This window comes from Salmo trutta, chromosome 26 (genome assembly GCF_901001165.1).
Source record: "Salmo trutta chromosome 26, fSalTru1.1, whole genome shotgun sequence".
Lineage (NCBI taxonomy): Eukaryota > Metazoa > Chordata > Actinopteri > Salmoniformes > Salmonidae > Salmo > Salmo trutta.
This window is the reverse complement of record NC_042982.1, coordinates 26,945,158-26,969,242: the sequence shown is the minus strand read 5'-3', so window position 1 is coordinate 26,969,242 and position 24,085 is coordinate 26,945,158. Positions and strand designations below refer to the sequence as shown.

The window sequence follows — 24,085 nt, the reverse complement described above, 5'->3', positions numbered from 1 at the left end:
CCCACTTTGCCAAAGCACAGCCCCCACACCACTAGAGGGATACCTTCAACCACCAACTTACCATCCCGAGACAAGGCCGAGTATAGCCCACCAAGATGTCCGCCACGGCACAACCCAAGGGGGTGCGCCAACCCAGACAGGAAGATCACGTCAGTGACTCAACCCATCACGTCAGTGACTCAAGTGACGCACCCCTCCTAGGGACAGCATGGAAGATCACCAGTAAGCCAGTGACTCAGCCCCTGTAATAGGGTTAGAGGCAGAGAATCCCAGTGGAGAGAGGAGAACCGGCCAGGCAGAGACAGCAAGGGCGGCTCGCTGTTCCAGTGCCTTTCCGTTCACCTTCACACTCCTGTGCCAGACTACACTCAATCATAGGACCTACTGAAGAGATGAGTCTTCAATAAAGACTTAAAGGTCGAGACAGAGTCTGCGTCTCTCACATGCGTAGGCAGACCATTCCATAAAAATTTAGCTCTCTAGGAGAAGCCATCCTCTCTTGGGGAATGCTGCTTTTTAGTTAGCTTTGCGACAGTATCAAAAATACATTTTGGATTGTTCTTATTTTCCTCAATTAAGTTGGAAAAATAGGATGATCGAGCAGCAGTGAGGGCTCTTCGATACTGTACGGTACTGTCTTTCCAAGCTAGTCGGAAGACTAGCATTAGGGTCTTTCTATAAATAAATGGGGCCAATGTGTGACAAATAATGTTTATGCAGTTTCACATGTCATGTGTACTTAGAGGAATATGTAAATTGGCCCTTAATTCCATCCTTACAACATAGGCCTAAGGCTATACATCCTTTAACCTGTTGAGGACAGACGTTCCGCTAGCGGAACCCCGTTCCGCCTGCGGAACCCCTAGCCAACAGCCAATGGCATCGCACGGCGCGAAATACAAAACCAACTAAAATACCACAATTCAATTTTCTCAAACAATCAACTATTTTACACCATTTTAAAGATAAGACTCTCGTTAATCTAACCACATTGTCAGATTTCAAAAAGGCTTTACAGCGAAAGCAAAACATTAGATTATGTTAGGAGAGTACATAGACACAAATAATCACACAGCCATTTTCCAAGCAAGCATATATGTCACATAAACCCAAACCACAGCTAAATGCAGCACTAACCTTTGATGATCTTCATCAGATGACACTCCTAGGACATTATGTTATACAATACATGCATGTTTTGTTCAATCAAGTTCATATTTATATAAAAAAACAGCTTTTTACATTAGCATGTGATGTTCAGAACTAGCATACCCACCGAAAACTTCCGGTGAATTTACTAAATTACTCATGATAAACGTTCACAAAATACATAACAATTATTTTAAGAATTATAGATACAGAATTATAGATACAGAACTCCTTTATGCAATTGCTATGTCCGATTTTAAAATAGCTTTTCGGCGAAAGCACATTTTGCAATATTCTGAGTACATAGCTCGGCCATCACGGCTAGCTATTTTGACATCCGCCAACTTCGGGGTAACCTAAACTCAGAATTACTATGAGAAAATTTTGATTACCTTTGCTGTTCTTCTTCAGAATGCACTCCCAGGACTTCTACTTCAACAACAAATGTTGTTTTGGTTCCAAATAATCCATAGTTATATCCAAATACCTCCGTTTTGTTCGTGTGTTCAGGTCACTATCCGAAGGGTAACGCGCGAGCGCATTTCATGACAAAAAAAATCAAAATATTCCATTACCGTACTTAGAAGCATGTCAAACGCTGTTTAAAATACATTTTTATGCTATTTTTCTCGTAAAATAGCGATAATATTCCAACCGGGCAACGTTGTATTCATTCAAAGACTGAAAGAAAAATATGGCGAGTTCTCGTGACCGCGCATCTCCAGTCTCACTGTCCCCAGGCTGACCACTTACAAACTCTGCTCCTATACTTTGCCCAGAGACAGCAGACACCCCATTCCACTTTCTGGCGGCTTTAGAGAGCCAATGGAAGCCTTAGAAAGTGTCACGTTACAGCACAGATGCTGTAATATCGATAGAGATGCAACAGAAGGACAACAAATTGTCAGACAGGGCACTTCCTGTATGGAATCTTCTCAGGTTTTGGCCTGCCATATGAGTTCTGTTATACTCACAGACACCATTCAAACAGTTTTAGAAACTTTAGAGTGTTTCCTATCCAAATCTACTAATTATATGCATATTCTAGTTTCTGGGCAGGAGTAGTAACCAGATTAAATCGGGTACGTTTTTTATCTGGCCATGAAAATACTGCCCCCTATCCCAAAGAAGTTAAGCAGGGTTCATACAGACATTGACAATTCAAATTCAAGGACTTAATTGTAATTTTAGGGCCTCAATGTTATATATTGTATAACATATATAATTGTACATATAGGGCTTAATATAGAAGCCAGGACACCCGTGAAACAAGTCAGTATTCAACGTCCATCCATGTCTGAGGAATTCGGGAGATGACGTGGAAATCGGCCCCTAGGGGCAACAGTGAGCGGTGTTACCTTCAAGTAGGTTTTGGCATTGTGGACGGCAATTGCAGATGGGCGTAAGCACCTGCCTCTGGTGCCAAAGGTTGCATGTTTGAATCCAACAATTGAAAGTTGTTTGAGATTTTTGTTTTAAGCCTATCCCAAACCTTACAATTTCAGAGTTAAGGCCTAAACTTAACCTTAAACACTTTGAAATTTGACGTTTGGAACAACTTTGAAATTTGACGTTTGAGAAACATGGATGAACGTCTAATTCTGACGTGAGACAGAGCTTGTTGCAGCTATTGATTATAGCTATGTTCTCCCTTATATGGTAATGTGGGGCGGCAGGTAGCCTCATGGTTAGAGCGTTGGACATGTAACCGAATGGTTGGTAGATCGAGTCCCTGAGCTGACAAGGTAAAAATCTGTCGTTCTGCTCCTGAACAAGGCGCAGGCGAACACTGTTCCTAGGCCTTGATTGAAAATAAGAACGTGTTCTTAACTGACTTGCCTAGTTAAATAAAGGTTAAATGAAATAAAAATGTAATGACATGAAAACAATTGGCAGATTATCAATGATTTAAACATCTGTAACAAAGTTGTCCAGCATAGGAAATCCTCACTCGTACCCTAGTTTATGGAAAGACCCATCATCTAAATTGTGCCGCTATATATCAATGCATTACTCAAATTGCGGTGATTGGTTTTGTAGATTATTATTATTGCCAGCAGTTTCACACTGATGACTCAAGAGGAAACTAGGGTTGCGGTCTAGATGTACGGTTTCAACTGCTCATACAGTTTTGCTTCGGTACTGCAGTTGAACTTACGCGGACCCAGAAATAAGAATTCCAAGTCAGATTTGAAAATTCCTAATTAAGACACTTTAGTCATCACCTTTGTGCACAAAACATCCATTGAATTATTCAAATAATTGTTGCTAATTTCTTTTTTCCATCACTCACAGCAGAAGATATTACAATGTTATATTCATCCAATGTCTGCAATGTTTTTGGATAATGTGATGATGTCATCGCTGCTTGTGCTGCTCCTTGTGCTAGAGCCCTGTACGGACTTTTTAAGCCCAAGCCCTACCCACGACGTTCAGGCCCTACCCTACCCAGGCCCAATTGCTTCTGCCGAATTTAAGGCCCAGCCATGCCCAAAATAACTTCCTCCATTTGTAAATCCATTACCTGCTCCTCTCTTTCTGTCACTCACTCCCTGCGCGCAGGCAGCTCACTATGCATGTACAGTCGTGGCCAAAAGTTTTGAGAATTTCCATAAATATTAATTTTCACAAAGTCTGCTGCCTCAGTTTGTATGATGCCAATTTGCATATTCTCCAGAATGTTATGAAGAGCGATCAGATGAATTGCAATTAATTGCAAAGTCCCTCTTTGCTATGCAAATGAACTGAATCCCCCCAAAAAAATTCCACTGCATTTCAGCCCTGCCACAAAAGGACCAGCTGACATCATGTCAGCGATTCTCTCGTTAACACAGGTGTGAGTGTTGATGAGGACAAGGCTGGAGATCACTCTGTCATGCTGATTGAGTTTGAATAACAGACTGGAAGCTTCAAAAGGAGGGTGGTGGTTGGAATCATTGTTCTTCCTCTGTCAACCATGGTTACTTGCAAGGAAACACGTGTCGTCAACATTGCTTTGCACAAAAAGGGCTTTACAGGCAAGGATATTGCTGCCAGTAAGATTGCACGTAAATCAACCATTTATCGGATCATCAAGAACTTCAAGGAGAGCGGTTCAATTGTTGTGAAGAAGGCTTCAGGGCGCCCAAGAAAGTCCAGCAAGTGCCAGGACCGTCTCCTAAAGTTGATTCAGCTGCAGGATCAGGGCACCACCAGTACAGAGCTTGCTCAGGAATGGCAGCAGGCAGGTGTGAGTGCATCTGCACTCACAATGAGGCAAAGACTTTTGGAGGATGGCCTGGTGTCAAGAAGGGCAGCAAAGAAGCTACTTCTCTCCAGGAAAAACATCAGGGACAGACTGATATACTGCAAAAGGTACAGGGATTGGACTGCTGAGGACTGGGAAAAAAGTCATTTTCTCTGATGAATCCCCTTTTCTGATTGTTTGAGGCATCCGTAAAAAAGCTTGTCCGGAGAAGACAAGGTGAGCGCTACCATCAGTCCTGTGTTATGCCAACAGTAAAGCATCCTGTGTGGGGTTGCTTCTCAGCCAAGGGAGTGGGCTCACTCACAATTTTGCCTAAGAACACAGCCATGAATAAAGAATGGTACCAACACATCCTCCGAGAGCAACTTCTCCCAACCATCCAGGAACAGTTTGGTGACGAACAGTGCCTTTTCCAGCATGATGGAGCACCTTGCCATAAGGCAAAAGTGATAACTAAGTGGCTCGGGGAACAAAACATTGATATTTTGGGCCCATGGCCAGGAAACTCCCCAGACCTTAATCCTCAAGAGGTGGGTGGACAAACAAAAACCCACAAATTCTGACAAACTCCAAGCATTGATTATGCAAAAATGGGCTGCCATCAGTCAGGATGTGGCCCAGAAGTTAATTGACAGCATGCCAGGGCGGATTGCAGAGGTCTTGAAAAAGAAGGGTCAACACTGCAAATATTGACTCTTTGCATCAACTTCATGTAATTGTCAATAAAAGCCTTTGACACTTATGAAATGCTTGTAATTATACTTCAGTATTCCATAGTAACATCTGACAAAAATATCTAAAGACACTGAAGCAGCAAACTTTGTGGAAATTAATATTTGTGTCATTCTCAAAACTTTTGGCCACGACTGTACTCTGCTCATGGGGGCTATATAAATGTGAGTATCCATAGCAACAGGTCCACTTGGGCTGCACTGCTCAATGAAGAGACAGGAGAGAGAAGTTAGCTGTTAGCTACTTTGTCACTCTAAACTCCAACAAAACTGAAGGAACAATATTATTTTCTGTGAAATCCCTCCTGTTTTTCAGTGTTTTCAGAAAGCATTCATACCCTCTGACTTATTCCGCATTTTGTGTTACATCCTGAATTCAGAATGGATTTAATGATTTTTATGTCACTCATCATGTTTTTAGATGTTTTTGTTCATTTATTGAAAATGAAATACAGAAATCTCATTGACATAAGTATTCACAACCCTGAGTCAATACATGTTAGAATCACCTTTGGCTGCAATTACAGCTGTGAGTCTTTCTGGGTAAGTAAGAGCTTTGCACACCTGGAGTGTACAATATTTGCACATTATTTTAAGTATACTTCAAGCTGTCAAATTGGTTGTTTATCATTGCTAGACAGCCTGTTTTGGAATGTAGAATAGTAATAAATAAAACATGACCAAATTACAAACTTTTAAAATGAATTGTTATAGTATTAATGCTTTTCTAAATGTTGGGTTTCAGGTTCTCCAAATCAGCTCTAACTTCAGACAAGTTATGAATAATGTGAGAACATAAGGCTACATTCCAATATTGATATTAGCATACCACTTAGGATGCATGCATTGCTTCATTCTAAGTGGTATTCTTGTGTGGCTATTGGAATGTGGAAAAAGAGGTTTACCAGTGACTTTATGTTTCAGAATCCATCCTTGGGACAAGCAGGACGTGGCCTACAGACTTTCTCTAGGGGCGAGAGCTGTGGCATATGGGTAGAAGGGTGTCTCACTCAATTCACATATCTTTGAGGTAAGTCTGACCTCTGTCCAGTGTCTGTGGTGTTTTAACCATTTTAATAATTTATTTTTATTGGCCAGTCTTTTTATTGGCTTTTTCTTTGCAACTCTGCCTAGAAGGCCAGCATCCCGGAGTCGCCTCTTCACTGTTGACGTTGAGACTGGTGTTTTGCAGGTACTATTTAATGAAGCTGCCAGTTGAAAACTTGTGAGGCGTCGGTTTAACAAACTAGACACACTAATACAAACTCAGCAATAAAAGAAATGGCCCTTTTTCAAGACCCTGTCTTGAAAGATAATTAGTAAAAATCCAAATAACTTCACAGATCTTCATTGTAAAGGGTTTAAACACTGTTTCCAATGCTTGTTCAATGAACGATAAATAATTAATGAACATGCACCTGTGGAACGGTCATTAAGACACTAACAGCTTAGAGATGGTAGGCAATTAAGGTCACAGTTACGAAAACTTAGGACACTAAAAGAGACCTTTCTACAGACTCTGAAAAACACCAAAAGAAAGATGCCCAGGGTCCCTGCTCCTCTGCGTGAACGTGCCTTAGGCATGCTGCAAGGAGGCATGAGGACTGCAGATGTGGCCAGGGAAATAAATTGCAATGTCCGTATTGTGAGACGCCTAAGACAGCGCTACAGGCCAGACAGCTGATCGTCCTCGCAGTGGCAGACCACATGTAACAACACCTGCACAGGATCAGTACATCCGAACATCACTCCTGCAGGACAGGTACAGTATAGCAACAACCCAAGTTACACCAGGAACGCACAATCCCTCCATCAGTGCTCAGAGACTCTCCGCAATACGCTGAGAGAGGCTGGACTGAGGGCTTGTAGGCCTGTTGTAAGGCAGGTCTTCACCAGACATCACCGGCAACAACGTCGCCTATGGGCACAAACCCACTGTCGATGGACCAGACAGGACTGGCAAAAAGTGCTCTTCACTGACGAGTCGAGGGTTTGTCTCACCAGGGGTGATGCTGGGATTCGCAAAGGAATGAGCGTTACACCGATGCCTGTACTCTGGAGCGGGATCGATTTGGAGGTGGAGGGTCCGTCATGGTCTGGGGCGGTATGTCACAGCATCATCTGACTGAGCTTGTTGTCATTGCAGGCAATCTCAATGCTGTGTGTTACAGGGAAGACATCGTCATCCCTCATGTGGTACCCTTCCTGCAGGCTCATCCTGACATGACCCTCCAGCATGACAATGCCACCAGCCATACTGCTCGTTCTGTGCATGATTTCCTGCAAGACAGGAATGTCAGTGTTCTGCCATAGCCAGCAAAGAGCCCAGATCTCAATCCCATTGAGCACATCTGGGACCTGTTGGATCAGAGGGTGAGGGCCATTCCCCCCAGAAATGTCCGGGAACTTGCAGGTGCCTTAGTGGAAGAGTGGGGTACCATCTCACAACAGGAACTGGCAAATCTGGTGCAGTCCATGAGGAGATGCACTGCAGTACTTAATGCAGCTGGTGGCCACACCAGATACTGACTATTACTTTTGACCCCCCATTTGTTCAGGGACACAATCCATTTCTGTTAGTCACATGTCTGTGGAACTTGTTCAGTTTATGTCTCAGTTGTTGAATATTTTGTTCATACAAATATTTACACGTTAAGTTTGCTGAAAATAAACGCAGTTGACAGTGAGAAAGTGTTTCTTTTTTTGCTGAGTTTACTTGTCCTTACTAATTTATTTGCTCAGTTGTGCACCGGGGCCTCCCACTCTTTCTATTCTGGTTAGAGCCAGTTTGCGCTGTTCTATGAAGGGAGTAGTACACAGCATTGCACGAGATATTCAGTTTCTTGGCAATTTCTCACATGGAATAGCCTTCATTTCTCAGAACAAGAATAGACTTGAGTTTCAGAAGAAAGTCTTTGTTTCTGGCCCTTTTTAGCCTGTAATCAAACCCACAAATGCTGATGCTCCAGATCCTCAACTCATGTAAAGGCCAGTTTTATTGCTTCTTTGAAATCAGAACAGTTTTCCGCAGTGCTAACATAATTGCAAAAGGGTTTACCAATGATCAATTAGCCTTTTAAAATGACAAACTTGTATTAGCTAACACAACATGCCGGTTGCTGATAATGGGCCTCTGTACACCTATGTAGATATTCCATAAAAAAATAAAATAAATCAGCCATTTCCAGCTACAACAGTCATTTACAACATATACACATTATTTCCGATCAATTTGATGTTATTTTAATGGACAAAAAAAAAAAGTGCTTTTCTAAGTGACCCCAAACCTTTGAACGGTAGTATATACATATGTGGCTTGAGTGACAGACTCTGCTCATGGGTAAAGGCTAGGGAAAGGCCCCTGGAATGAGACGCCTTCCTCCCCATAAGCCACAGTTCTCACCCCTAGAGACAGTCTGTAGGCCACGTTCTGCTTGTCTCAGGGATGGATACTGGAACAAAGTCACTGGTAAACCTCGTTGCACATTCTAATACCCTCGTTAGCATACCACATTGTTGCTATCATGTGAAAGAAACAGTTCATCTGATCTCCCTCTTCAGGTCTCTTTGTGTAGAGCACCTTCAAGTTGACCCCTGTAGCACTGTGTAGATAGAACTATAGTTGATTTGGTGGAAAGTGTAGATGGACCACGCCTGGCATTTCAATAAAAACCCATTAACTTGTTTATTTATTTATTTGATGATCAATGATAGTAAAATGAAATAAGGCAATAGTGATTGGCAACCATTGCTCATATTGTATCATTCAAAAACATTTCCCACTGCGTAAATAAATGTAGAATACAATATGAAAAATTATAGAATGATTCAGCTTCAGTGCAATTGTAAACAAGCCAAAGAGGTGATTAGTTATCTACAAAAACCACATAATTATGTTCAAGACAATTCAAAGATACACACACTGAAAGACTGCAATCAGTTTCACACTGATGACTCAAGAGAAAATGTAAGCATTTCATTTCCAGTCTTGACACAAGTGCATCTCGTTAACCACTATTACCATATTTGGGTGGAATAATCCATTCCTAGCAGAGGGGGGGTTCTCGTCTCATCTCACTGCTTGTCTGGCCAGCGATTGAGAGTGAAGGGAGGTGCAGGTAGAACCCCATCAGCACTGTAAACAGGACATGCCTTAAAGTCACAAGGCCAATCCCTCCATGCGTAGCGCAGGCCGGCTACATTGTCCATGGAACAGTAATTCGTGGACACTTGGACAGCGCTAACGCCCCACTGCAGTATGGGAGCTGGGACCCACAGTGACAGAGAGTCACAGGGTGCCCTCACCACTGAGCAGCAAATCTGAGGAAGAAACAGTCTGGTTAAGAAATGGTTTCCCATGGCATGACAACATGCCAAGCTGCTGACAATAACAGAAAGAATTCAGATCCAGCCCAACCTGATCATGGTCGGTAGAAACACTAATAATAAATGTTGTACTGTCACATACACCAGATAGGTGCAGTGAAATGTGTTGTTTTACAGGGTCATCCATAGTAGTGTGGTGCCTCTGGGGCAAATGAGGGTTTATTGCCTTGCTCAAGGGCAGATCAACAGATTTTCCACATTGTCCGATCGGATATTCAAACATGCAACATTTTGGTTACCAGCCAAGCACTCTAACCACTAGGCTAAATGCTACCCCATACCTTTGAACACATTACAACTACAGCCATCACACTTACCTGAAAAATGTCTTTGGATTGAGTGACAGACACTCTCTGGTCATAGGTTACGTTGATATACTGGTCATTGACCAGGACCCGGCTAGGGAAAGGCCCCTGGAATGAGACGCCCTCCTCCCCATAAGCCACAGCTCTCGCCCCTAGAGACAGTCTATAGGCCACGTCTTGCTTGTCCCGGGGATGGATACTGGAACAAAGTCACTGGTAAACATCTTGTTCCACATTCTAATACCCTCATTAGTGTACCACTTTGAATGATGCAATGCATGCATCCTAAGTGGTATGTTAGTTTCGATATTGGAACGTAGCCTTATATTCTCACAGTATTCAAATGTGAACTGCTTAAAGCTTTTAGAAGAGTACAGGCTTATCAAATACTGTGGTATCCATTCTGATTGTTACTTACCTGCCAAAAGGAGACATTTCATCTCCTAAGTCCATAGCAACGGCCATGAATGTGTTCTTCATACGCAGGTTGGGAGCAAAGCCATAGTCTGCAGTCTGGTGCCAGCGTATGTTTGGAAATCCCTCACTTAAGGAGGCCTTTCTATACGTAGAGACCTCAGGACAAATATACAGACAGAATCAATGTAACAGCGTAAGCAGCAGTGGATAACATCCTGGAGTGATACATTGTCAAAGCAATGTAGTGATTCCTACTATTCAAGATAATGGCAAGAAAAAGTGTGAACCCTTTGGAAATACCTGTATTTCTGCATAAATTGGTCATAAAATTTGATCTGATCTTCATCTAGGTCACAACAATAGACAACACAGTCTGCTTAAACTAATAACATAAACAATGATACATTTTCATGTCTTTATTAAACACACTATGTAAACATTCACACTGCAGGGTGGAACAAGTATGTGAACCCTTCGATTTAATAACTGGTTGACCCTCCTTTGGCAGCAATAACCTCAACCAAACGTTTTCTGTAGTTGCGGATCAGACCTGCACAACGGTCAGGAGGAATTTTGGACCATTCCTCTTTACAAAACTGTTTCAGTTCAGACATATTTTTGGGATGTCTGGTGTGAACTGCTCTCTTGAGGTCATGCCAAAGCATCTCAATCGGGTTGAGGTCAGGACTCTGACTGGGCCACTCCAGAAGGTGTATTTTCTTATTTTAAAACCATTCTGTTGATTTATTTCTGTTTTGGGTTATTGTCCTGCTGCATCACCCAACTTCTGTTGAGCTTCAATTGGTGGACATTTTCCTGAAAATGTCTTGATAAACTTGGGAATTCATTTTTCCGTCAATGATAGCAAGCTGTCCAGGCCCTGAGGCAGCCCCAAACCATGATGCTCCCTCCACCATACTTTACAGTTGAGATGAGGTTTTGATGTTGGTGTGTTGTGCCTTTTTTTTCTCCACACATAGTGTTGTGTGGTCCTTCCAAACAACTCAACTGTAGTTTCATCTGTCCACAGAATATTTTGCCAGTAGCGCTGTGGAACATCCAGGTGCACTTTTGCAAACTTCAGATGTGCAGCAATGTTTTTTTTTGGACAGGAGTGGCTTCTTCCATGGTGTCCTCCCATGAACACCATACTTATTTGGTGTTTTACGTATTGTAGACTCGTCAGCAGAGATGTTAGCATGTTCCAGAGATTTCTGTAAGTCTTTAGCTGAAACTCTAGGATTCTTCTCAACCTCATTGAGCGTTCTGCACTGTGCTCTTGCAGTCATCTTTGCAGGATGGCCACTCCTAGGGAGAATAGCAACTGTGCTGAACTTTCTCCATTTATAGACAATTTGTCTTACTGTGGACTGGTGAACATCAAGGCTTTTTAAGATACTTTTGTAACCCTTTCCAACTTTATGAAAGTCAACAATTCTTAATCTTAGGTCTGAGATCTTTTGTTCGAGGCATGGGTCACAAACATCTAAAACTGGAAACACTTATCTCCCTCACTAGCTTTAAGCACCAGCTGTCAGAGCAGCTCACAGATTACTGCACCTGTACATAGCCCATTATAATTGAGCCCTAACAACTACCTCTTCCCCTACTGTATTTATTTAGCTCCTTTGTACCCCATTATTTCTACTTTGCACTTTCTTCCACTGCAAATCTACCATTCCAGTGTTTTACTTGCTATATTGTATTTACTTCGCCACCATGGCCTTTTTTGCCTTTACCTCCCTTATCTCACCTCATTTGCTCACTTTGTATATAGACTTATTTTTCTACTATATTATTGACTGTATGTTTGTTTTACTCCATGTGTAACTGTGTTGTTGTATGTATCAAACTGCTTGCTTTATCTTGGCCAGGTCGCAATTGTAAATGAGAACTCATTCAACTTGCCTACCTGGTTAAATAAAGGTGAAATAAATAAAATAAAACATCAGGCAATGCTTCTTGTGAATAGCAAACTCAAATTTTGTGAGTTTTGTTATCGGCAAGTCAGCTCTAATCAACATCTCCAATCTCATCTCATTGATTGGACTCCAGGTCAGCGGGTTCCTGACTCCAATTAGCTTGGAGAAGTCATTAGCCTAGGGGTTCACATACTTTTTCCAACTTTTCTAGACGTAGAGACCTGGGGACAAATATATAGACAGAATCAATGTAACAACATAAGCAGCAGTTGATAACATCCTGGTATGATACATTGACAAAACAATGTAGTGATTGCTACTATGCTAGATAAAGGGACATTTCTTTTTTTGCTGAGTTTCAGGACCCTGTCTTTAAAAGATAATTCGTAAAAATCCAAATAACTTCACAGATCTTCATTTTAAAGGGTTTAAACACTTTCTCATGCTTGCTCAATGATCCATAAACAATTAATGAACATGCACCTGTGGAACGGTCATTAAGACACTAACAGCTTAGAGATGGTAGGCAATTAAGGTCACAGTTATGAAAACTTAGGACACTAAAGAGGCCTTTCTACAGACTGAAAAACACCAAAAGAAAGATGCCCAGGGTCCCTGCTCCTCTGCGTGAACATGCCTTAGGCATGCTGCAAGGAGGCATGAGGACTGCAGATGTGGCCAGGGCAATAAATTGCGATGTCCGTACTGATTGTCCTCACAGTGGCAGACCACGTGTAACAACACCTGCACAAGATTGGTACATCAGAACATCACACCTGCGGGACAGGTACAGGATGGCAACAACAACTGCCCGAGTTACACCAGGAAAGCACAATCACTCCATCAGTGCTCAGAAACTATCTGCAATAGGCTGAGAGCGGCTGGACTGAGGGCTTGTAGGCCTGTTGTAAGCAGGTCCTCACCAGACATCACCGGCAACAACGTCGCCTATGGGTACAAACCCACAGTCGCTGGACCAGACAGGACTGGCAAGAAGTGCTATTCACTGACGAGTCGCGGTTTTGTCTCACCAGGGGTGATGGTCGGATTTGTGTTTATCATCAAAGGAATGGGCGTTACACCGATGCCTGTACTCTGGAACGGGATCGATTTGGAGATGGAGGGTCCGTCATGGTCTGGGGCCCGAGTCTCACAGCATCATCGGACTGAGCTTGTTGTCATTGCAGGCAATCTCAACGCTGTGCGTTACAGGGAAGACATCCTCCTCCCTCATGTGGTACCCTTCCTGCAGGCTCATCCTGACATGACAATGCCACCAGCCATACTGCTCATTCTGTGCGTGATTTCCTGCAAGACAGGAATGTCAGTGTTCTGCCATGGCCAGCGAAGAGCCCGGATCTCAATCCCATTGAGCACGTCTGGGACCTGTTTGATCGGAGGGTGAGGGCCATTGCCATTCCCGCCAGAAATGTCTGGTAACTTGCAGGTGCCTTGGTGGAAGAGTTGGGTAACATCTCACAGCAAGAACTGGCAAATCTGGTGCTGTCCATGAGGAGGAGATGCACTGCAGTACTTAATGCAGCTGGTGGCCACAACAGATACTGACTATTACTTTTGACCCCCCATTTGTTCAGGGACACAATCCATTTCTGTTTGTCACATGTCTGTGGAACTTGTTCAGTTTGTCTCAGTTGTTGAATATTTTGTTCATACAAATATTTACACATGTTAAGTTTGCTGAAAATAAAACGCAGTTGACAGTGAGGACGTTTCTTTTTTTGCTGAGTTTGCATTCACAGGGGATTAGGTGTTGTCACGATAAGAAGGGCCTTAACACACAGCACTGAATGTTCTATAAACACCAGCCGAGAGGCTTGTAGGACGTCTCAACACCAGCTGCTGCAGAATCACAGTGTCACAGATATGTTATCAGCTCAGTCTGGTGTCAAACTTTACCATTTAGTCAGTACCTGTACAAATCCAAAGGGGAAATCTGGTGAAGTCTGTCTCCCTGAGCTCTGGTGGAAAGCCATCCTCCAGTCATCAATCATGGAGGGAAAGGAACAGGAGTATTTCTTCTGATTGTAGTCTGTGTTGGCCTCACCTATCACAGGGGTCAGGTCAGAGGTCAGACATGTCTTCAGTTTCTATGCTGTTACTGTATGCTAACAGATGTGACGCCAAGCTGTTTTACCTTGGTACCAGATAGCTCCTTTGATGGTCATGTTCAGAAGTGGATGGATCATGGCATTCCACAACACAGAGTGAGTCCACACAGACAAATACATTGAAGGTGTATATGGCATGGGGATCCTGGATGAAAAGAACATAGTCCAACTGATATCAAGTACCATAGATGAGAGGATATTTTAACTTAGTCCAAAAGAAACAAGACAAAAATATTCACTAGTCTACAATCCTTAAGAAAATGTCTAATTTCAGATGTAAAGTAGCATACGTACCGAACATCTCTATTGCAAGAGTAAAGCTCCAGGGTCCCTGTACACTTACCCGTTAATCCTGTCCAAGTCACAGTGTTGGAGTGCTCGGGGGGAGGACCATGCCTCTACAGGTGTGCCTCCCCAGCAGGACGTCACTAGGCCGATGGGGTACTTCAGCGCCTTGTACAAGTGGCGCCCAAAGATCCAGCACACTGCAGAGTAGTGCTTGAAATCCCCACCACCCAGCAACTCTGTTCAGGAGGGTTAAGATTAATTCCCATTATCAACTGAATGTATTAGTACCATTTCAATTAGTCCGTTGGCTGACAGCTATCGTTTACATTAAATTTCACATGTAATTGAGCTAGACTGTATGGAGCCTGTCCATACTTGCTGTGGGGACAGACCAGGGCACCTCCACTCCAGCCAGGTCAGTCAGCTCAGTGTAGCTCTGCTCCAAGGCAGCCATAAATATCCGCACCTGAGGGAACTTGGAAGCCAGAGCTAGCTCCTCTGATGCATTGAACACCTTGAGGACAAGACATAAATGGTTATTACAACTATGCAAACTCAGACTTATTTTAACATTGCAGAGTATACCTGAGAAGTTGTGAAAGCCATGTTGCTCTGTCCCCCACACAGCCAGACATCCCCAAACAGCACATCTGTGAGAGTGATACTGTGGTTGTTCTGGAAGACTACAGTCACGTTGTAGGGCCCGCCAGCTTCCATTGGGTCAAGGGTCACCCTCCATATCCCTGGGAAGAGATCAAAAACCATGGATCAGTGAAGGTTACGCTAATCTCTTCATATACAGTGTATTCAGAACCCTTCCCCAGTTCCACATTGTTACAGCCTTATTCTAAAATGGATGAAATAAAACCAATTCCTCAGCAATCTACACACAATACCCCTTAATGACAAAAAAAAAAAACAGGTTTTTAGAACATTTTGCACAAAACAAAAAACAGCAATACCTTTGAGTATTTGGAATCCCTTCACTTTTTCCTGCATTTTGTTACGTTACAGCCTTTATTCTAAAATTGATTAAATAAAAATGTCCTCAATCTACACACAATACCCCATAATGACAAAGCAAATTACATTAGGAAACAGAATAAAGGCTACAGCGTAACAAAATGTGGAAAAAGTCAAGGTGTCTGAATACTTTCCAAATACACTGTACAGTACATTGCAAGGCAGAAAAGTGGCACACTGATCACAATTAACTTTAAACAATGTGCTTTTTTTTGTTCCTCACTTCCTCAGCTTTTTCCTCATTCTGACAGACATGTCACAGTCACCTTTACAGTACGATGTTAACATTTGTTAGAAAAACAACTTGACAAGAGCTTAGGGTTTTATCAACTCTCGTTGAATTTACAGTTCAGCTTACTTCATCCTCAACTTCATGACATGACTGGATAGGCACGCTAAACTAAAGGCATTGTTGGGATCAGATAACTCACCGGCAGCCACACTGACAGCAGGTGCATTGTTAGTGACTGGTCCTCCTGATAGAAAGACCGTGACCTCAGTATCATCGGGTCCATAGCCCCACAACACAGCCCTCTCTGGGGCCTTCTGCAGAACCATGTGATCGCCATAATAGGAGGCAAAGCGGAACCTACCACCTGGAAACATAAACAATATTATTAAATCTACTGTATTAGAAAATATTTATCCAAGGCAATTAAACAATCATATTACGCATTACTCTTTCAATGTTATTTGACAGTATGCATAAAGGCCAATAAAATATAATCGACATATTTACCTGTTCAGTTGCCTTGACAGTAAAATGCATCATTCAATGTACAGTGCATTCAAAAAGTATTCAGACCCCTTGACTTTTTCCACATTTTCCTACATTACAGCCTTATTCTAAAATGTATTAAATAAAACAAAATTCCTCAATACTCCATAATGACAAAGCGAAAACAGGTTTAGAAAAACACCTTATTCACATAAGTATTCAGACCCTTTGCTATGAGACTCGAAATTGAGCTCAGGTGCATACTTTCCATTGATCATCCGTAAGATGTTACCACAACTTGATTGGAGTCCACCTGTGGTAAATTCAACTGACTGGACATGATTTGGAAAGGCATACACGATGTAAGGTCCTACAGTTGACAGTGGATGTCAGAGAGAAAAAAAGAAAAAAATAAATTAAAAAAAACAAGCCATGAGGTCAAAGGAATTGTCTGTAGAGCTCCGAGACAGGATCGTGTCAAAGCACAGATCTGGGGAAGGGTATCAAAACATTTCTGCAGCATTGAAAGTCCCCAAGAACACAGTTCATCATTCTTAAATGGAAGAAGTTTGGAACCACCAAGACTCTTCCTAGAGCTGGCTGCCCGGCCAACCTCAGCAGGGAGGTGACCAAGAACCAGATGGTCACTCTGACAGAGCTCCAGAGTTTCTCTGTGGAGATGGGAGAACCTTCCAGAAGGCCAACCATCTGTGCAACACTCCACCAATCAGGCCTTTATAGTAGAGTGGCCAGACGGAACCATTCCTCAGTAAAAAAAGGCACATGACAGCCTGCTTGGAGTTTTGCCCAAAGGCACCTAAAGACTCAGACCATGAGAAACAAGATTCTCTGGTCTGATGAAACCAAGATTGAAGTTTTTGGCCTGAATGCCAAGTGTCACATCTGGAGGAAACCTGGCACCATCCTTACGGTGAAGCATGGTGGTGGCAGCATCATGCTGTGGGGATGTTTTTTCAGCAGCATGGACTGGGAGACTAGTCAGGATCGAGGGAAAGATCAACAGAGAAAAGTACAGAGAGATCCTTGATGAGAACTGGGGTGAAGGTTCATCGTCCAACAGGACAATGTCTTGGCTGTGTGCTTAGGGTCAACGCAGGAGTGGCTTCAGGACAAGTCTCAATGTCCTTGAGTTGCCCAGCCAGAGCCTGGACTTGAACATCCCGAGAGACCTGAAAATAGCTGTGCAGCGACGCTCCCCATCCAACCTGACAGAGCTTGAGGGGATCTGCAGAGAAGAATGGGAGAAACTTCCCAAATACAGGTGCACCAAGCTTGCAGCATCATACCCAACAAGTGTAATCACTGCCAAAGTCCTGAGTAAAGGGTCTGAATACTTACAGTACCAGTCAAAGGTTTGTCCAGACCTAAACATTCCAGGGTTTCTTTATTTGTACCATTTTCTACATTGTAGATCAATAGTGAAGACAAACTATGAAATAACACATATGGAATCATGTAGTAACCAAAATAGTGTTCAACAAATCAAAATATATTTTATATATTTGAGATTCTTCAAAGTAGCCACCTTTTGCCTTGATGACAGCTTTGCATACGCTTGGTATTCTCTCAACCAGCTTCATGGAGGTAGTCACCTGGAATGCCTTTCAATTTACAGGTGTGCCTTGTTAAAAGTTAATTTGTGGAATTCTTTCCTTCTTAATGCATTTGAGCCAATCCGTTGTGTTGTGACAAGGTAGGGGTGGTATACCGAAGAAAGCCCTATTTGGTAAAAGACCAAGTCCATATTATGGCAAGAACAGCTCAAATAAGCAAAGGGAAATAACAGTCCATCATTACTGGCTCTAATAAGGACCGCCACAGGAAAGGAAGACCCAGAGTTACCTCAGCTGCAGAGGATACGTTTATTAGAGTTACCAGCCTCAGAAATTGCAGCCCAAATAAATGCTTCAGAGTTCAAGTAACAGACATGTCAACATCACCTGTTCAGAGGAGACTGTGAATCAGGCCGTCATGGTCGAATTGATGCAAAGAAACCACTACTAAAAGGACACCAATAAGAAGAGACTTTCTTGGGCCAAGAAACAGGAGCAATGGACATTAGACCGGTGGAAATATGTCCTTTGGTCTGATGAGTCAATTTTTGATTTTTGCCGTATCTTTGTGAGACGCAGGGTAGGTGAACAGATGATCGCTGCATGTTTGATTCAAGGCACACTTAACCAGCATGGCTACCACAGCATTACGCCATCCCATCTGGTTTGCGCTTAGTCCCAACTATCATTTGTTTTTCAACAGGACAATGACCCAAAAACACACCCCCAGGCTGTGTAAGGGCTATTTCACCAAGGAGAGAATGAGTGCTGCATCAGATGACCTAGCCTCCACAATCACCCGACCTCAACCCAATTGAGATGGTTTGGAATGAGTTGGACCGCAGAGCGAAGGAAATGCAGCCAACAAGTGCTCAACATATGTGGGAACTCCTTTAAGACTGTTGGAAAAGCATTCTTGAAGCTGGTTGAGAGAATGCCAAGAGTGTACAAAGCTGTTAAAGGCAAATGTAGATTTGTTTAACACTTTTTTGGTTACTACATTATTTCATAGTTTTGATATCTTTCTTCACTATTGATCTACAATGTAGAAAATAGTAAAAAAATATAGAAACCCTTGAATAAGGTGTCCAAACTTTTGACTGGTACTGTATGTAAATGTGATTTCAGTTTATTTTTAATACATTTGCAAAAATGTCTAAAAACCTGTTTTTGCTTTGTCATAATTAGGTATTTTGTGTAGATTGATGAGGGGAAAAAACTATTTAATACATTTTAGAATAAGGCTGTAACGTAACAAAACGTGGAAAAAGTAAAGAGGTCTGAATACTTCCCGAATGCAGTGTAGCTACAAACAATGATACAATCTGTTACTGTAATGGAATTAGTCAACCTGAAATAGTTTATACAGGTTTTTAGCAATTATTTGTAGAAATTTCTCCGATTTTGTTTTCTTGGAAAGCTCAGTGCTATTATATTCTATCGTATAAGTACTGGTGCATTTACATGACAATTAAACATACATAAACTCAGTAAAAAAAGAAATGTCCCTTTTTCAGGACCTCATCTTTCAAAGATATTCGTAAAAATCCAAATAAACTTCACAGATCTTCATTGTAAAGGGTTTAAACACTGTTTCCCCATGCTTTTTCAATAAACCACAAACAATTAATGAACACGCACCTGTGGAACGGTCGTTAAGACACTAATAGCTTACAGACGGTAGGCAATTAAGGTCACAGTTATGAAAACTTAGGACACTAAAGAGGCCTTTCTACGGACCCTGAAAAACCTCGCAGTGGCAGACCACGTGTAACAACACCTGCACAGGATCGATACATCCGAACATCACACCTACGGGATAGGTACAGGATGGCAACAACAACTGCCCGAGTTATACCGGGAACACACAATCCCTCCATCAGTGCTCAGAGACTCTCCGCAATAGGCTAAGAGGCTGGACTGAGGGCTTGTAGGCCTGTTGTAAGGCAGGTCCTCACCAGACGTCACCGGCAACAACGTCGCCTATGGGCACAAACCCACCGTTGATGGACCAGACAGGACTGGCAAAAAGTGCTCTTCACTGACGAGTCTCGGTTTTGTCTCACCAGGGGTGATGGTCGGAATCGCGTTTATCATCGAAGGAATGAGCGTTACACTGAGCCCTGTACTCTGGCGCGGGATCGATTTGAAGGTGGAGGGTCCTTCATGGTCTGGGGCGGAGTCTCACAGCATCATCGGACTGAGCTTGTTGTCATTGCAGGCAATCTCAACACTGTGCGTTACAGGGAAGACATCGTCCTCCCTCATATGGTACCCTTCCTGCAGGCTCATCCTGACATGACCCTCCAGCATGACAGTACCACCAGCCATACTGCTCGTTCTGTGCATGATTTCCTGCAAGATAGGAATGTCAGTGTTCTGCCATAGACAGCGAAGAGCCCGGATCTCAATCCCATTGAGCACGTCTGAGACCTGTTGGATCGGAGGGTGAGGGCCAGTGCCATTCCCGGACAGAAATGTCCAGGAACTTGCAGGTGCCATGGTGGAAGAGGGGAGTAACAGCTCACAGCAAGAACTGGCAAATCTGGTGCAGTAATGAGGAGGAGATGCACTGGAGTACTTAATGCAGCTGGTGGCCACACCAGATACTGACTGTTACTTTTGACCGCCCTTTGTTCAGGGATAAATTAATCAATTTCTGTGGAACTTGTTCAGTTTATGTCTCAGTTTTTGAATCTTATGTTCATACAAATATTTACACGTTAAGTTAGCTGAAAATAAACACAGTTGACAGTGAGAGGACGTTTCTTTTTTTGCTAAGTTTACGTATATACACAGTGCTGTGAAAAAGTATGAGCCCTTTCTGATTTTCTGCATTTGTGCATATCTTTGATACTGAATGTTATAAGATCTTCAACTAAAACCTAATATTAGATAAAGGGAACCAGAGTTTACAAATAATAATTAAATACTTAAAATTAACAAACTCATGCAAACTCATGCAACTCATGAAATAGTAATTGCCCCCTTACACACAATAACTGGTTGTGCCACCTTCAGCTGCAATGACTGCAACCAAATGCTTCCTCCTTGCTGTGGAGGAATTTTGGCCCACTCTTGCATTCATAACTACTTTAGCTCAGTGACTTGTGGGTTTTCAAGCATGAACTGTTCCTTTCAAGTCCTGCCACAACATCAAATTGGGATTAGGTCTGGACTTTGACTAGGCCATTCCAAAACTTCAAATGTGTTGCTTTTTAACCATTTTCAGACTGGATTGTTTGTTTTGGATCATTGTCTTGCTGCATGACCCAGCTGCGCTTCAGTTTCAGCTCACATATGGATGGCCTGACATCCTCCTGTAGAATTATCTTATACAGAGCAGAATTCATGGTTCCTTCTATTAAAGGCAAGTCGTCCAGATCCCAAGGAAGCAAAGCATCCCCAAACCATCACACTACCACCACCATGCTTGACAGTTGGTATAAGGTTCTTACTGTGGAATGCAGAGTTTGGTTTTCGCCAGACATAATGGAACCCACGTCATCCAAAACGTTGACTCAGGTTTGCCAAAAAGCACCTGGATGATCATCAAAACTCTTGAAAGAATGTTCTATGGACAGATGGGCACAATGGACACTTCATTAAGTCAGGACTCGTATTTGACTTGGCCATGCCTCCTTGCCTGTCCAACATTTCCTCATCTCCCACCCCTTCTAATCCGACTAGCCAACACTCCTCCCTCTTTTTCCCCCTGCCCTGCTACAAAGCTCTCCCTGCAGGCGGTCACTGAGTCCGAGGTGCTAAAGGAGCTCTTTAAAAACTTGACCACCCAAAAAACATCTGGGTCAGATGGTTTAGACCCTTTCTTCTTTAAGATTGCTGACCCTATCATCTCCAAGCCTATCTCTGACCCTTTTAACCGGCCTCTCCTCTCTGGGAAGGTTCCCATTGCTTGGAAGGCAGCCACAGTTCATCCTTAAATAAAGGGGAAGATCAAAGAGTACAGTATATAAAATCAGAACATCTGCTGTCTCAGCCATTACCTGTCAGCAAGGAAGTACCCCAAGGCTCGATCCTAGGCCCCACACTCATCTCAATTTACATCAACATAGCTCAAGCAGTAGGAAGATCTCTCATCCATTTATATGCAGATGATACAGTCTTATACTCAGCTGGCCCCGCCCCGAATTTTGTGTAAAACGCTCTACAACAAAGCTTTGTTAGCGTCCAACAAGCTTTCTCTGCCCTTAACCTTGTTCTGAACACCTCCAAAACAAAAGGTAATTTGGTTTGATAAGAAGAATGTCCCTCTCCCCACAGGTGTGATTACTATCTTGGAGGGTTTAGAGCTTGAGGTAGTCACCTCATACAAGTACTTGGGAGTATGGCTTGACAGTACACCATCCTTCTCTCAGCACATATCAAAGCTGCAGGCTAAAGTTAAATCTAGACTTGGTTTCCTCTATTGTAAATCGCTCCTCTTTCACCCCAGCTGCCACACTAACAATGATTCAGTTGGCCATCCTAGATTACGGAGACAATTAATAATAGATCGGCAGGTAAGGGTGCTCTCGAGCAGCTAGATGTTCTTTACCATTCGGCCATCAGATTTGCCACCAATGCTCCTTACAGGACATATCACTGCACTCTATACTCCTCTGTAAACTGGGCATCTCTGTATACCTGTCGCAAGACCCACTGGTTGATGCTTATTTATAAAACTCTCTTAGGCCTCACTCCCCCCCTATCTGAGATATCTACTGCAGCCTTCATCCTCCACATACAATACCCGTTCTGCCAGTCACATTCTGTTAAAGGTCCCCAAAGCACACGCATCCCTGGGTCTCGTCTTTTCAGTTCGCTGCAGCTAGCGACTAGAACGAGCTGCAACAAACACTCAAACTGGACAGTTTTATCTCGATCTCTTCAGTCAAAGACTCAATCATGAACACTCTTACTGACAGTTGTGTCTGCTTCGTGTGATGTATTGTTGCCTCTACCTTCTTGCCCTTTGTGCTGTTGTCTGTGCCCAATAATATCTGTACCATGTTTTGCGCTGCCACCATGTTATGCTGCTACCATGTTGTTGTCATGTGTTGCTACCACGCTGTATTGTCATGCGTTTCTGCCTTGCTATGTTGTCTTAAATCTCTCCATGTAGTGTTGTCTCTGTAATATGTGTAATCCCAGCCCCCGTCCCCTCGGAAGGCATTTTGCATTTCGGTAGGCCGTCATTGTAAATAAGAATGTGCTCTTAACTGACTTAAAAAGGTAAAACAAATAATAAATGACTCAAAATTATAACTTTTTGGATGACATGGGTCCCTATCATCAACTGATTTGAGCCAGTGTATGGCTGTGGATTAACTGCATTGTTTGAATGCAATGTTGGCATATTGGCAGTTAATTTGAAAAAGTGTATGGAATTATTCCTCTAAAATTGTCTGGCTAGGTAGCTAACACACATACAGTGCACATGAATTCTTCACATTCATTGTTTTACACATTATCTTAGCACAGCACTGGCAAATCAAGGTTGACCAACTCCCCGACCAACATGGCTGACCTTTGAACCATCATAAGAAAGTTCTAGTATTCTAACTCCATGGGTAGCAATTAAAATATGTATTAAACAAGAAATTAACAGACTCACCAGAGGCATACAAGGATCCTAAAATAGTGAGAAAACACAAACATATCCTCAGACACATTGTTAAACTTGACTTGCTACTGTAACTAACGTTAGCTAGGATACACTACAATCCAAACAAGGAAGTAATTGCCTTTTAAACGCTAAATGTCACGTGATTCTTCTTCATATTTCATCTGGAACATTATAACGCTGTTTCTAACAATCTACTGAAGGTCAATGTGATACGTATCAGTCTGTCGCTCACACATGTTCACATTGATAATAATCATGCTCGCTACAGTACTATGTATCATAGTTCGGCAACTTTTGTTTTGATTTGTGAACGGAAAAAAAATGCACAGACTACTGCTGCCGCGAAGGACAAACAGTGCGACAGTGAAAACGTTACGTTAGTAGCCTTCAGCTTCATTGTCCACATCCAACTCTGGCTGACCGAGGCAGTTGTTCAACCCTCCGGTAAGCGCCTCGGTAGCGTGTGAGTGCATCAGACAAATGTTGCATGAAAATAAAAATAAAATTGTATAAGCATCATGGCATATTTTTAAGCATATTATTATGTTGGCTATCTTAAAATTAGGA

At 42.6% G+C, this 24,085-nt stretch overlaps 1 protein-coding gene across 2 annotated transcripts; it reads right to left on the bottom strand.

The window, feature by feature from the left end:
• Positions 1-8,803: 8,803 nt before the first annotated feature.
• On the bottom strand, positions 8,804-23,790 carry siae (sialic acid acetylesterase). Of its 2 annotated transcripts, XM_029715547.1 has the most exons (10): positions 23,507-23,790; positions 16,029-16,193; positions 15,160-15,317; positions 14,950-15,088; positions 14,630-14,810; positions 14,313-14,431; positions 14,089-14,222; positions 10,237-10,391; positions 9,831-10,017; positions 8,804-9,447 (listed from the first exon to the last, which is right to left on the bottom strand). In XM_029715547.1, the coding sequence occupies exons 1-10, from the start codon at positions 23,562-23,564 to the stop codon at positions 9,202-9,204; spliced, it is 1,542 nt and encodes a 513-aa protein (XP_029571407.1). In that variant the 5' UTR covers positions 23,565-23,790; the 3' UTR covers positions 8,804-9,201. The 2 variants fall into 2 exon arrangements, with proteins under 2 accessions (XP_029571407.1, XP_029571408.1); XM_029715548.1 differs by lacking the exon at positions 16,029-16,193.
• Between the last annotated feature and the right edge of the window lie 295 nt (positions 23,791-24,085).

Excerpts from the sequence above, each read along its gene's own strand:
- siae (XM_029715547.1), bottom strand. The coding sequence starts at position 23,564 with ATGTGTCTGAGGATATGTTTGTGTTTTCTCACTATTTTAGGATCCTTG. Across the intron at positions 15,318-16,028 it reads TGCTGTCAGTGTGGCTGCCG|GGATATGGAGGGTGACCCTT; the intron begins GTGAGTTATCTG and ends ATCTCTTCCCAG. Across the intron at positions 14,811-14,949 it reads CTGGTCTGTCCCCACAGCAA|AGTTGCTGGGTGGTGGGGAT; the intron begins GTATGGACAGGC and ends CCTCCTGAACAG.